Raw genomic sequence first — 14,952 nt, forward strand, 5'->3', positions numbered from 1 at the left:
CCACGCACCCCAGTGGTCATTCAGAAGAACAGCTCCATTTTGTTGTTTTGAAAATCTAGAACTAATAAAAGTGATCGATCATATCAACAAACAAATAAATTCCAAGTGTTATTTCATTCTATTCTCAGGCAAACCGTTCTATACATTTGTATTTGGAGTAATGGCTTCACATTTCAGATAATTCATGCTGAAACAAACAGCTTTTGACTGAAAAGTTGGAATCATCTGACAGAATAGAAAACAAGTGGTTTTCTCAAAAGTTCCCCTTCACTCAGAAATATCTTTTTCTTCTTGTTTCTACAGTTGAAGAAAAACATATTTTTGAGTGGAGGGGGATTTTCAAGAACTGCAACTTATAAAAGCTTGTTGTTGTTGCTTAAATTAAGGGAACAGTCCAACATTTTTGGGAAATTCTGGTTTGCCAGTGAGGTAATGTTTGGTGTGTAGAGGGTGTGCATTGATGATTCATATGACCCCTGCTCACCCAAACCAACAGGCAGCCTATAAAGTATGAACTTTATGTGAATCTGTTTGTGCAATTGAACATTTTGGATACATTTATCCCACTGTAGCAATACATATGTTGTTCAGTGTTGGATGTTTCCCACTTATCCATACACTCTATATGCACAGCCTAACTCAGTCAGTCATTAAAACACAACTTCCAACAACAACAAATCTGTCTTTTTTACAGTTCGTAGAGAGAAAACTGAGATTGATTAATCTTTTAATCGGTTGAGGCAGCAAATGAGGATTTCCCAAAATGTTGGACTGTCAGACCTTTAAAAATATGTCATAGATTTTATTCAGATTTATGGCTCACTATTAGCTTCCTATTCATCAAGTTGTTCTGCTTTGTAATTCTTACTGTCACATATTTGCAGAGGTGCAGGACTAATATTTTTTATTGGAATTGCTTCAACAATTGCAACATACTGGAGAACATTAAGTGTCAGGTGTGTGCATGAGGCAGTGCTACAATCATTTTATTTATTACTGTAACTAGGGGAAGGGATGCTCATATGAAGTTTTCTACCCAGGCACATCTGTCTACTCAGAGAGAAATGGAGTCAATTACCAATTCAAAAACCAAGTATCTTCTGGGGTGAAGAATGCCACAACACAAAGCCTAGAGTGACTCATATCTACCGTTGAACTTAATGAAAATTTATCGGAATGTGACGTGTGGTGGAATGTGATATTACATCTGCAGAATCCCACCAGCTCCAGCCTGCTGAAAGTTGTCAACAGCGAAAAAAAAAGAACACATCTCCTTGTTCCACAGCATGACACTGACACAGCTGTCACAACAAAACAAAAAGCTGCTGGCCGCTGGGTCTGCAGAGAGAGTTCAGTGAGATACTTTTAGTTTAAACAAGAGGCCTAATATTAATGAGAGCTCAACAGATGAAATGTTAACAATATTCTGTGAGAATGTGAGTAAGAAGTGACAGCTCCGTACTGTGTGACCAAGTGAGAGGTGCATTTGCCATTTAACATCTTACACTGTAAGTCTGTCCATAAAATCAAAAATGAGGTACATCACCGTGGATAACTGATGCTGAGGCTGCAAAAGATCCCAATCAGTACCTTCTGATACCTCAAATACAGTATTGTTTGTATCTGTGAGGTCTCTTTCAGTGTAACGAGTGGGGAATCTACTGGACTCAACATTCTAGCTACAGACTGCTACAGGAGGCAGTGCTTACCATGCTGTACAAACACTAGTATAGCCACAGACATCTTGGTTGTCTTTTGGCTCCAACTTGTGGCCAAAATCTGTTACATATTGAATCCTGACTTTAAATCTTCGGTTTCATTGCCTGTAATAAGCATCAGGGGTGCACATAATAATACAAACAACAACGATGTTCTTTCTGCCTTCAGGTATAACTCATGAAGACTCAGAAGGGCACTACAGCATCTGCACAGCAAGTCCAGTTTCTTATTAATATTATATTTTGTATTTTACAGTTTTTACAGGTCCACAAATACAGGCACTTGAGTACAGAGAGGAGGCAGGAGCACAGCAATGAAAAGGTACACGGTTTAAATCCTGCATTTACAGATAGAAGTATTTTACATCTGCTGCCCCCCAAGCCAGAGTTCCAGTGTACTGATGCATTATGGGTGTTTGAGGATATTTACATCCATACTGAGAGAACATCGTTAATTTACTGAGCATGTGTTTGAAGACCCGTTACCAGGATGGCCATTCTTTCATTTGATTTATAATTTAGGCAGTAAGTATGTGAAAATATGGACAGCTTCATTAAAAAGTGTGACTTGTCAGCTTGATTACTGTGGTACATGCAGACCATCAGACTATGTGTTGGATCTTTTGTGTGTAGAGTTTGCATGTTGTCCTCACCTGTTAGAAGAATATAGAAGTGAGTGGCTACTCAGGGCTCCCAAAAGGCCAATTACAAATGTGAACTCAATTACATTTTTGTCATAATTAGTTTATTTAAGGAACATCATCCAAAATGTGCTAGCAGTTATTGTTTTACCACTTTAATTGATCCTTCTTACTTTGGGGATTTTAATTGTAGTTGATCACTGAAAACATACAGTCCAGACAGTTAAACAATGGACACTACATTAAAGTACTAAGTCTCAGCTTTAATATGAGTAGGTTTACATCAATATAGAAAGAGCTATGTGGGAGATATAGCCCTTTTAACACAGTGACCAAAGTTTTTAGAGAAAGTGACCAAAGTAATTGGAGAAATACACAAGTAGTTAAACAAATACATCATAACTTTCCAAATACTGTCTGTCTGTACTGTAGAGGACATGATTATATTAAAAGCATGTAACAGAGCATGATTATGGTTTAACATAGAGACTGGTTTCATCAGAGCTGGAATGAATAAAACATGGATCAGGGGTGGGGTCTGTATGGTCCCAAAAATCCTCTTGTCGGCCCTGTTTGTCCTCACAGTCAGCTGAGATGCTAAACTTAAAATAAAGCATAAATTATAAATGATTTAGGATGAGCTGTATTACTTTTTTTATATATATATAAATGCACAGGCTTACATAATCGCAGCTCAGCCTGCTGTAGGCTCCCTAGTCCGCAGTCGTGCATGTACTGCATCAGACAGCAAGTCTAAAAAAGTCGCAGCCGCATCAGTGTGCTGCAGTGAAATCCAGCTCCTGAACACACACCCTGCTGCAGCCTGCAGAGCAGCCACACCACACTGACAGACTGCACATCAGCCGGAGATATTCACAGAAACAAACAGGAAAGAGACAGTGAGCCGCTGTGACACAGCTGAGGTAAGATCATCTGTTCTGCTCCCCGCATTTTGTCCCGCAGGAGAACCAGGACAGGTAACCTGCGAGAGGACGGAGTGTCATTGAAAACATCGCTGAGGAGGCGAAGCGCTAGGGTTCTTTTAGCATCTAAATTGTTTGCATGGACATAATTATAAGGAAAGCGACGACATTAGAGGGGAAATGTAGAAATAAATAACCAGGAGTCGCACGGCATGGCCTGACTCAGTCTACCTGGCGCTCTGCCAAATCCCACTGAGATCCACCAGACTCCTCTCCAACTCACCATGAAGCTCTGAGATCATCCTGACCTGATATCTTTCTATGTACACTTATTAGAAATGGATGCTTATAACATTGTGCTTTTGGCTGCTGCAGTCTATAAAGGTCGACTGCAGATCTGGAATATTCTCCAAGTGCGCACTTTAATATTTATACAATGTCAGTCAACAATGATGATGGAAGCCTGGGTTTTCTTTTTCCAACACTGTATTTATGCAGTCTTGTATGTAATAGCAGAAGTCCTTGGTTTTGCTGACTCAAGGCTGCAGGTCAGAGCTGAAAGTCAGCCAGCAGGCTTTGGCCTGGACACAGATACATAAAACACATCCCGTTAGTTCAGCATATTTACTCTAAGATCAGTGCTGACGCTTTACAGTTTGTTAAAAATGTACTATTGAACTACTATTCAAAATGTTTTAATTTTGAATAGACTCAGATTAATTACAGGAGTAGGATGTGAGAGACTGTAGCATATTATCACCGTTCACTTCCTTAGTGAGCGAAAAGTACAAAAGACTTTAATCAATATTAAATTAGCACACCATGATCAAAGACTTCACTTTTGTAATTTGCCTTAAAGTTGCCCCCTGGTGGCCCGGAGCAGCCAGTGAGTTTATTACAGTAGCTGCGTTTCCATCCAAGTGTATCGCAAATTTGAACCGAATTTTCAGAAAATCGGGAAAGAAAATGCGACTCTATGCGCGTTTCCATCTACTACTGTTATGTGAATATTAGGAGTTGATTCATCGAAACAAGCAGCACGTGCACTAATTCTCCAATCTGTAGCCATTATAGCACTGCAGAAGAAGAGGGCGCAGTCAGACCTCAAACAGAGAATAATAACGTAGAAAACATGATGGAAATACATTTCTGTTGTTTCTGTTTGACAGGCTTGTTGTATAACCATTTCAAGGCCAGATCAATTATAATACTTAACTGACAAGGCTACAGAACTAATACTTTTTAAACGTGCAGTGTGGAACTTTTACATATAAATGAATGTTTCTTATATTCAAGCCCATGCCAAACTAGTTTACACGATTCTAATTAAGCCTATCACCACCAGATAAATCTCTCTGTATTTCACAGTATAACAGAGTTTTTAATATGGTGTCTGGTGTGACAGACTTCCACCAGCCGAGCAGCTAACTTCAGGTTAGCACTCTGCTAACTTGAATGGGGATAAAATAATTTAAGCGTGCAGCTCTTCTGGACTTTCTAAATATTATCGGACTGAATGGATCAAATTCTGATAGTGAAACAAGTCTTTTTGCAGGGGTTGTGTGACACTCAAAACAATTTATAAACCATTTTACAACTGCAGCAGTAGCAACGGTGTAGGCTACGATGTAGCCTATGATGTAAGCACATGTCAACAGTGTTTTTGTAATGACTCTCACTGCAAGAATGGGGAGACAAAAGTCCTGCACTCCAGCTTTAAGTTACCCTGTGGATTTTCTGACCACTAGTGGCGCTGTAGAGCAGTTTTTGGTTATCTAACTGCATGAACATGTACACATAGATTTTTAAAAAATATGGATGTAGTCACTGTGACATCACTCATTGGCTCATGGATTGCTGTTTTGAAGCCTCGAGTGTAGCGATTTGACCATCGCCATCTTGGATTTGGCCTTTGCCATGTTTGATTTTTGGAGCCAGAAGTGACCGTATTTAGACGAGAGGGTGGAGCTGACCACAGCGCCATCCTCTCTGACATGTTTATCTATGCCTCAGATACACAAAATTAACTTTACTCTAGTTTCTCATCACCAGATCATCATTGTGAGGTAAACGGTATCACCCACATGCACATACATATGTGTTCTTGTCCATATGTTACAGTATATTTATCTTAATTTCTTCCCAAACCTAATAACCATCCTGGCTCTTCTCTGGCTACTCTTTCTCTTTGACTGACTCCTTTTCTACATACTGTTCTGTTAAAGCTGCAGGATGGCTCAAAATGACAAGGACCCGATGACTGCAGTGGGGAATCTCTCCCCAAACCAACTGCAGTCCCACCTCAAGATGGAGCCCAAGACTCTGGGGGTGAGCAGAAGCATTCACACACAATATACCCTGTCAATCAATGACTGGCTGCATCCCATACAAAGTAACATGAAATACAAGTAACAGGACATACATACTATAATTATAATCACCCATGTATTCCAGAGGTCAGGATGATGTGTTGTAATACTAGCAGACAGCTGAAAGGAAATCTTGCCCTGATTTTCTACTTGAGATTCTGATTTAAAGGGCTGTTCCACTGCATTTTCCCAATTAGGGGCTCTGAGTCTCTGACTATCTGTTTTATTTTGAGTGCATTAGTAAGACTCAACATGCTGATCGCCCCTTCTAATTGCTCTTTACCTCCCCTCTGTCAGGCGATCCAGATTGTTATTGGAGCTTTGATTCTTTGTCTGAGTGCCTCTGTGCTCCAGATCCATGAAGTCCACTTCACTGGAGATGTGGCCCTCTTCCTGATTGTTGTCATACAGGTCAGTTATATGCCACTGAATGGAAAGTTTCATTTAACAATGAGATCAATCAGAAGTTTCCTTATATTTCCACCAAATGCTGTGTTTAAGTAAGTGTAATTGTAACCCACCAGGTGACCTTGTCTGGATCAGTGTTGGTCCACAGTGGGAGGAAACCTACTTTGTTTTGGGTGAGTCTGTCTCCAACAGTCTTAATCAAACCAGAGCTCTGTGTTACAGTCCTGACTATCTCAAGTGCTCTTTAATTATACAGTTGATGATAATTAATCAATGACACTGTTGCACATAGACAATCAACTAGGTTAATTTAGTAGTAATTTGAAGGACTTGCATCACTAAACTGCTCCCTTTTAAATATTTTTCTTTATTATATTTAGAAAGAGTTTAGTTAGAGTGTTGGGAGTCCTTGGGAACAGAGAGTACCTACACACCTGGACAAGAAAGATGTGCATGTGTTGTACACACTGATTGTTTGAATATTCCACCCATGAAACCCATGAAATTACAAAAAAAGGTTAAAGAATCAAGGTCTTTATTTGTCAAATGCGTAACAATTACAAGAATGGCAGTCATCACTGGCATGCTTGGGCTTCAAGCTCTCCCAGCAGGGCAGAGGACATAATAAAATCATTAAAAGCTAAAAAAATATTCTATGAAATATTAAAGTGAATAAAAATAGCGCTGAGCTCAGTGTTCAGAGTCAATGTGAAGGAGGTGGTGGTCCATCCACACAACCAGGGGTCTGAGAGAAAATGTAAAGCTCTGATTAGGGAAGTTCATTCTTTTCATTTGGGAACAGAAAACAAAATAATCTAAGCCCAAAGGTCCACTTACTAGCTTTTTAGAGCTTTTCCACTAAATCTCACAGTTTTCTTCAGCAAGCATGCTCAGGTGTCATCACACTCACCACAGGTACATCTGTATACTGCATATATGCTGCTGAAAAAATAGGACACATCTGCTGCAGCGTTCATGACAGAAATATAATATCACTAACAAAATTCACATTTGTTACATAGAGATGGAATTGATTAAATAGGTCACATACCTAACTGTACATGTGCACTACTGTTATCATTTGCAGGTGAAATGTGTCCTGGTGCTGCATCTCATCAGTGCTGCATTTGCCACTGCTGCCCTGGGTCTGATGTCCAAACATCTCCCCTACCGGCAGGATTCTTACCACTGTGAACACTGCCGCAGACTGGAGCTACATGCCGTGGTATTGTCTTTAAAAAATACACAGCATGGCCAGAGCACTACATGACATTCATCAGGTTTATGTGTCGTAAGAGAGAACAGCCATATCAGTAGCTGCTACTGCTATAAAAAGTCAGTGTGGCTCTGTAGCAGGTCATGTTACAGTCTGATTAGGACCCATGTCTACAGTACATCACTGAGTTATATATTCAAGATGAACATGAATATTGTAGTGGGTGAAATGGATTTGTCTACACAAAATGCAAAATTGCTGTCAGAAAATTCTGTTTTGAGCCAAACGTCTAAAGGTCAGTTTTTTTGGAATTTACTCTATATGCATTTATATATATATGTATATATATATATAGAAGATATGAGTCTTGCCTGGTGCAAGACTGAAACAATGTTTGCCGGACAGAAATGTTTTTGCACATGTTACCTTGTCATAGTTTTTCTGAATAAAGCTAAACTTTTCCTGATATGCTGTCACATGGTAAAACCAAGAATCAAAAAAAAAAGAAAAACTATAAGAGCTTCATTTTGATCCAAAATAAACCCAGAACCGTTGTGGAGTATCATTTTTGACAATAAATCAAATCATGCATAAAGTAGACTGTACACAATTATGGTCTTGTGGTGATTCCCTCACAGACCAAATTGTTTAAAAATGTTTAAAAATCCTTTGCTGCTGAAACGCACAAGGTCCATAGATCTACAGAGGGGAACAGAAGAAACCCATTTTAATATTCTCAACCTTTCCATGTAATCAAGTCAAACATGCATGTAGATATTTTCATACACCAGGCTGCATAGCATATATATAGAGCCATCACTGATGTATGATTGCATATTTGATTTAGTAGAATCACATGAATTCATAGTTGGCACTACATGTTGTGAAAAAGCAGACTCCATGTTTCTTTGTTTTTACTGTCCACTGCAGCAACATTGTTTCAGGAAATGCACCGGGCTGATCGAGCAAAAGTGTAAAGTAAGTGACTGTTACAACTTGTCCTGAGTTGACATTGAAGTTTCTATTTTTTCATGAAATCATCCCCTTGTTTTTTAGTTTACAATAGACAAGTTACAGTACATGATTCCTATTTTCTGAACATGCGTGCTGTTGATTTTTCTCTGACTAGCTGTTGATTGATGGAATCCTGGGGACGCTGGTGATCTTCCTGGTGCTGGAGCTGTTGATCTGTATCACTGCCATGCTGTTTGGCCTCAGTGTCCTAGCTGCTGGTGCAACTCCGGTGAGCCTGGATACCTTAAAGTTACATCAAGTAATATTTGAACTGTAGGGCGCACCAAAACACTTCACAACAGTTTATAATAATCAGGATTTTACAACTCAACTATGCAAGCCTTTATCACAATAATCTCAGGGTAAACAGCTGAAAATGGCTTTCACATTACAACACCAGGAATGTGGGCTTGCATGTATATGATTGGACAAGGCAGCACCTTGCCAAATAATGTCACGTTGCTTTGCAGTGAAAGAGAGTTTGAATTCCATGCAGATCATCTTCATCACTTATACAAGGTGATAAATCATCAAAATGCAGTAATTAGTTAGTAGTAGGTCAGTTGGGTAGGTGGCATAGTGCCACATCTGTTGTAATCTGTAACAAATGTAGATATATTAAAATGTGGACATGTGTTTGGAAGGTTGCTGGTTCTCACTGAATCTACACAGTTATGAAATAAAGATTTGTGTGTGTGTGTGTGTGTGTGTGTGTGTGTGTGTGTGTGTGTGTGTGTGTGTGTGTGTGTGTGTGTGTGTCTCCTGCAGGCTTCCAGCCAGCGACCCGTCTATCCACAGTCTCGCCCCCCGCCTGCTCCAGCTGTTCAGGCTTCTCCGGCTGCAGCTGAGCCGACTGTATCTCAGGTACCACAAACACAGTCTTTGTTTTTGGCAGTGCTTCTCAAAGTGGGTTCCACTGTATCCTGGGTGCCTTTAGGACAGGCCAAGAGGGGCACAAGATTTATTTTCATTTTGTACTGTACATTTCAATTAATACAAACATCAAAACTAAGACAGGAGCAATAAACATCAAATTCCCCACTTTAAAACCCTATTAATGAAGCAGCTTTCATACATTATATTATTTTGTATATTCTGTGTGCAGCATAATTACCTCCTGCATAAATGTTAGTAATAAGAATGTAACTTAAGGCTTGCTCAGGTTCACTGTGAATCTGAATACAGATATTCTTGTGAGATAAACAAATACAGACATAGATAGTAGCTAATGCTTTAGTGTTCTGACAGGGCGAACACAGCAGGGTTCCTCTCAAGTGTGAACACACTCTTAAATAACAGTTCAATACGTTGATATGTCCTCAACATTTTGAGTAAACCTGTTCACACTACATTGCTCTCTGTGTGTCAGCAGGTGGCTGTAGTTGTGACTGAACCAGATTCAGAGCAGATGGAGGACATCTCCACCCCACCCACTGAACCCCAGGTGGAGCCCATAGAAGCTGTGACCACAGAACCCTGAACTTAACACGCACTGCTCACTCTGTGGTGCCATGTCATGTCAATCAGAGTGTAAATATGGATGTCAACAGGGAAAAAAACTCCTGGTGGTGATTGCAATATGGACTCCGTTATCTCCCATTTAGCTTGATGAATTATGTATCAACTCGAGTGACAAATCTGCTGATGGCAGCAGTCCAAGGTGAGAAAAATAGTAATAATATGGAAAAGTTAATGTGAATGTCTCAACAACTTCAACATGTAAACATTTGTTGAAACAAAAAGTTGTCATCCTGCTTTTTCACTTCTGGCATGACATGAACACAGCATCAGTGCTAGCACTGCTGGACCTGCACTACAGTATGTTGTGGTTATGATATGGATCTGTGTTATTAGTAATGTTGACTACCACTAAAATCAGTATAGTCAGAGAAATAAGCTTTTACCCAAAGCTGAGACAGCTTGGTTACTATTACAGTATGCACAGTCTGATATACTCACTTCACTAACAGTGTGTGTACATGTTGTGTTCATTAGAATGAAGGTAGATTACTGATAACATTAACCTTTCTTGCCTAAAAATATGACATGCTTGAAATAAGATGTTGTGTTTGTTATTTGGTTATAAAACAAAGTTTTTATTGATTGTAAGCTATTCTAAACTTGTCTTAATGCCCATTCAAAATGAATTGATGAAAGAGTACTACAGCAGCTCATCTGTTGTCTATTATCCATCCATTGTTGTTGCTAATATTTTAGACTTGTTATCTTGAGATCAAAAAAAAAAAGACATATCCATAAAAGCGGGAGAATCAAAAGAGGCAGACTTAAAAAGAATGTTTAAAATCATAGCCGAGGCCAAGATATGACTTGACTTTAGTCCCTAAAATGAATCAATCTCCAAAAACACTGGATCCTACATTTCCCATTATGCAACTTGACAACTTTTTTTTTGCTAGACCTTCCCTGCCAAATCCGGTCTCCAGTCACCGTGCTTGAAATGAGGCTTTCTCTTGTAAATTTCATGTCTCCAAGCCTACAGTATATCATTATGATTTCATCAGAGTTATTGTGACATCCACAGTTATATAATAGCAGTTATATTTTCAGACTTGTCAAAGCTCCTCCAAAGCCACAGCCATCACAAAACTATTTACACAGTCTAGTACCATTATGTATTGGTGGAGGGCCCATTAAATTGTGATTCCCAGATAACAAACTCTTTTCTTGTGATCACACCTTGATATCTTTATGTGGTTATTTTAAGCAGTAAAATCTAGAGATAACAGTTTGATATCTCATTTACTTAAAGGAACTATTACATCACGTTATATTGTCTTCAGCTAAGCTTCTTGCTATCATAATTCATTCATTTGGAGGGATCATGAACTATTAAAGGCTGTTATCCCACATTATGATAATGATAAATCAATGCTAAAAATCTATCATTATCATCATTATCTTGGCAGAATTGGTTTAAATAGTAAAATATGAACAATGGATGAATTGCTGCTCTAGATATAGGATTCCAAGGATCTTTGGGTCTTGTCACAGTGAACAGGGATTCTCCTTAACTTACCAGCTGATTTCTATTCCAACCTATGGTTGTGAGATTTTGGCAATGACAGAGAATATAAGCATCTGGCCTGACAGAGTGAGAAGTTTGTCTTCACACTGAAAGGAGCCAGTTGAGGTCGTTTGTGCATCTGATTAAGATGTCCCCTGCTCGTCTCCCCAAACACACTGGAGGGATTACATATCCCATCTGCCACTGCAAGACCCCCTATGAAGTTCTGAAGAGAGTGGCTGGGGAGAAGGACATGGTCCACCACCTGGATAAACCCCTAAAATGGTTTGTCCAGTATCTGTTATCTGGTGATATAGAGATAATAAATGTAAAATGTGATCACAAAATATCAGTTTCAAGATAATGATAAATAAGACATATCTTTAGATAACAGGCCTACAAAATGATGAAGCAGCCATAATCATTATATTAATATTATACACTCACAAACACTGAAGCATAGCAACAGGATAATGCTGAACCTATTTGTAAAGTCTTTTAAACAGGAAGCATCTACAGTAGACTGAATGTATTATTTTCCTTCATGTCGGTCATATGTAATGACTGAGGTGTCTTTCATTAATCAAATGTGCTGAGTCACAAGAGATCACCATCATGGAGGTATGTGAGAGAGAGAAATCTGGCTGACAATGATATTGTAACCATAGTCCTTAAAGTTGCTCATTGTTTTAAGCAAACTAGACAAAAACATTTATTACATTATTCTTAAAATGGGAGGATTTGGGACTTCAGCCCTGGCTGCCTGCAAGTGTCAGACACTGTTTTCCTGTACTGGCTTGTTAGTATTGTTAGGATTCTTTGTGGAAACCACAGAATAGCATGATTGACACCACTGTAAATAACTGTATGAACATTTAATCACAGTGAAAATAAAGTTACCTCTGCACAGATTAAAAACACTGAACGATAGATATCTATCATCACTCTCACCAATCACTGATAATCACTTTCAGTACAGTACTGTTGAATGTTATTGAAGCTTTTCATTTTGGAATACATCTTTATGTAGCTTAATAACCACAAATACATACACACTGTAAATACTTTGCATTTACTGTTTCTTATCCTGGTCATTTCTGAAGTGACAGTACTGCGTTTGTATTTCTATAATGATGTCTCATTGTCAGGACAGGACAAACTGTATACTGCTGAAACAATGAAACAAAATCTAGATTGCTCATGCAAGTATTATGTTAGTCACAACATTTTTAATTACAACAGTCTTTGGTTTGCTTATTTTACTTTATTTTCCTTTTTGCTACATACATTTCAGTTGATTGCAAATGTTCTTTAGCATACAAATCCAAATCACAAACCCAAGTACTTTCATTTCCATTCATTAATATCTACGATGTCACATATTGTCTCCAGTCCTTGTCACATTCAATTCTGTTCAATAAAGGCAAGTTAAAAAATTTTCATTTAATAGTTCCATTTACCCAAATCACAACACATTTTCTCTCATCCCTTCAGTGGTATCTCTTCAGTAAGACAGTTTTGAGATTTCTGTCTCTGCTCAAATACAATCGGAAAGAATATACTCTAGTTTGTGCTGAGTATTAAAAGTAACATTGACATTTTTCTAGAGTAACATGGATCCTTGTTACTCTGGATAAACCACATTAGAGGCAATTTTTAATAATTCACCATAAGGTGCAGAATCAGAGCTAGTAGGAATATTTTTATTAATATTTGCATTCTGTGTGAAAATACTAATGACCAAAACAATAGTTCCAAAAAATATATTATTGACGTGCAAATTAATTACACAAAAAAAGCTAGATATGTATAAAAGGAGTGCTTTTTAACATGCCAGTGGTGTTCATGTCCCTAATTGGGATGATACTAATTTCTTTAGGGGCTTTTTTACTCACCTTCTAGATTTGAATTCTCACCAACTCATACTAGGGGGAGACTTTAACTGTGTCCTTAACCCCACTCTGGACCTCTCCAAGGCTTCAATTGGACCTCCTCTCCAAATCAGCCCATGTTATTAATGACTTCCTCCAGGTTTATGGGCTAACGGACCCCTGGAGATTCACAAACCCTCAAACTAAGCAATTTTTCTTTTTCTCCACAGTGCATCAGTCATATTCGTGAATAGACTTCTTTCTGTTAGACAACAGATTCCTTTCGATACACATATCTAGTGATTATGAGGGTATTACAGCTTCAGACCATAGCGCAGTAGTGATGTCCCTCTGTTTTCCAGATAGGGCTATACCTCAGTGCACTTGGTGATTTAATCCACAATTTCTGTTGGACAAGAACTTTGTAGATTTTATATCAGAACAAATATACTTTTTCCTTTAAGTCAACCAAGGGCTTGAGATAGACACCTGTGTTCTATGGGAAGCATTAAAAGCATACCTGCAGGGCCAGATTATATTATATACAGCTGGTATGGATGAATGGAATGCTATGCTAGTCCACATCAGGGAACTCACCACTTATAGGTCTTTTTCTAGACAGTCAAATGGACAATATGTATTTTTCTACTGCTAGAGGTCTCTCAATCAAAACATTAACTAAAGATGAACTTTGATGATGTTGTGAAGTAGCATGGGATCATGGGAATTGTCCTCATTGTTAAACAACCACCATTGCTGTCATTGCAGTCAGCTTCTCCTGGTTAGGATTCCTTCAGTATTCATTGTTGAGCAGGTTTTTACTGGAGTCAAATTATCTGCAGAGGTCTCCTCCTCTCCAAAACAAACAGACCTGATGATTAGAACAGGTATATATAATAATAAAATACTGAATAAAGAAGTTTCACGCTAAAAATCTATGTTTTTTCAACGCTATTTGGCAGACACAGGACATCCAGAGGGGCTGCGAGCTGGGCTGCTGCTGACGTTTGCTCAGCTTGTTTCTCTGATAACTTAAGATCCAGCATCCGGTTACTAAAATGCTTCATCCAGTTAAAAGATATAGTTAAAAATGACCAAGATCTAAAAAAGTGTATTGTAAAAATGTGGCTTAAAACTGTATAAAAAGTAAATTTATGAAAGGGGATATGACACCATTGACATGTGACCTAATGAAACAGACCATTACCACAATTAAAATTAGGGATTTCTCTGGGTTTGAACATTGATGGAAACATTTGGGATAATGTAAGTAAAAAACTCAACAAAATATATCACATAGGTCTAGTCCTTTTTAGACATTTTAATGCAGAAAAGATACATATTATACCTTTAAGAACTTACAGTAATTTACAGTAGGCCTAATGTTTATTAATATGCACTGTCCCTGAGAAATAAACTGAATAAATAAATAAAAATATATTTCAGTGATCAGTCTGCTCAGAAGATGCTAACGGTGGTTCAAATCCACTGTTGAGAGTCAGAACCTGGACTAGGAAATAAGATCATGTTGACCTACTGTAGCAATAAGTTTATGGGCATCAGTTACCATAGTAACAGACAGGAGTATGTTGGGAATGCATAAACCTGTTAGAAGAGAATGTTTGATTTGAAGCCTCCAGCTCACTGCTATGAGCAGTAGGTGTCAGCAGAGAGCAGTAGTCTGTCAACAAACACTGCTGCTGTTAGAAATGCCTCCAATTCAAAATCCCTGTCTGGTTGATGATTTAAGTTGAAATAATAGCATGT

The 14,952-nt window shown here is 38.4% G+C and overlaps 1 protein-coding gene across 4 annotated transcripts; it reads left to right on the forward strand.

Moving 5' to 3' along the window:
* Nucleotides 1-2,936: 2,936 nt before the first annotated feature.
* On the forward strand, nt 2,937-10,450 carry si:dkey-81h8.1 (uncharacterized protein LOC100034657 homolog). 4 transcript variants are annotated; one of them, XM_067611688.1, is made up of 9 exons: nt 2,937-3,282; nt 5,508-5,610; nt 5,949-6,062; nt 6,176-6,232; nt 7,147-7,284; nt 8,206-8,253; nt 8,405-8,518; nt 9,058-9,153; nt 9,659-10,450. In XM_067611688.1, the coding sequence occupies exons 2-9, from the start codon at nt 5,515-5,517 to the stop codon at nt 9,767-9,769; spliced, it is 774 nt and encodes a 257-aa protein (XP_067467789.1). In that variant the 5' UTR covers nt 2,937-3,282; nt 5,508-5,514; the 3' UTR covers nt 9,770-10,450. The 4 variants fall into 4 exon arrangements, with proteins under 4 accessions (XP_067467789.1, XP_067467788.1, XP_067467786.1 ...); XM_067611685.1 differs by lacking the exon at nt 2,937-3,282 and adding an exon at nt 3,298-5,348; XM_067611686.1 differs by lacking the exon at nt 2,937-3,282 and adding an exon at nt 3,298-5,348 and having other exon boundaries at nt 9,662-10,450.
* The last annotated feature ends 4,502 nt before the right edge of the window (nt 10,451-14,952 follow it).

Source organism: Thunnus thynnus, chromosome 15 (genome assembly GCF_963924715.1).
Source record: "Thunnus thynnus chromosome 15, fThuThy2.1, whole genome shotgun sequence".
NCBI lineage: Eukaryota > Metazoa > Chordata > Actinopteri > Scombriformes > Scombridae > Thunnus > Thunnus thynnus.

What these genes read in the sequence shown, in the direction of transcription:
- si:dkey-81h8.1 (XM_067611685.1), top strand. Translation starts at nt 5,287, where the DNA reads ATGCCTCAGATACACAAAATTAACTTTACTCTAGTTTCTCATCACCAG. An exon ending in TGATCGAGCAAAAGTGTAAA is followed by an intron (nt 8,254 to 8,404) that starts GTAAGTGACTGT and finishes TTCTCTGACTAG; the next exon opens with CTGTTGATTGATGGAATCCT. An exon ending in CTGAGCCGACTGTATCTCAG is followed by an intron (nt 9,154 to 9,658) that starts GTACCACAAACA and finishes TCTGTGTGTCAG; the next exon opens with CAGGTGGCTGTAGTTGTGAC.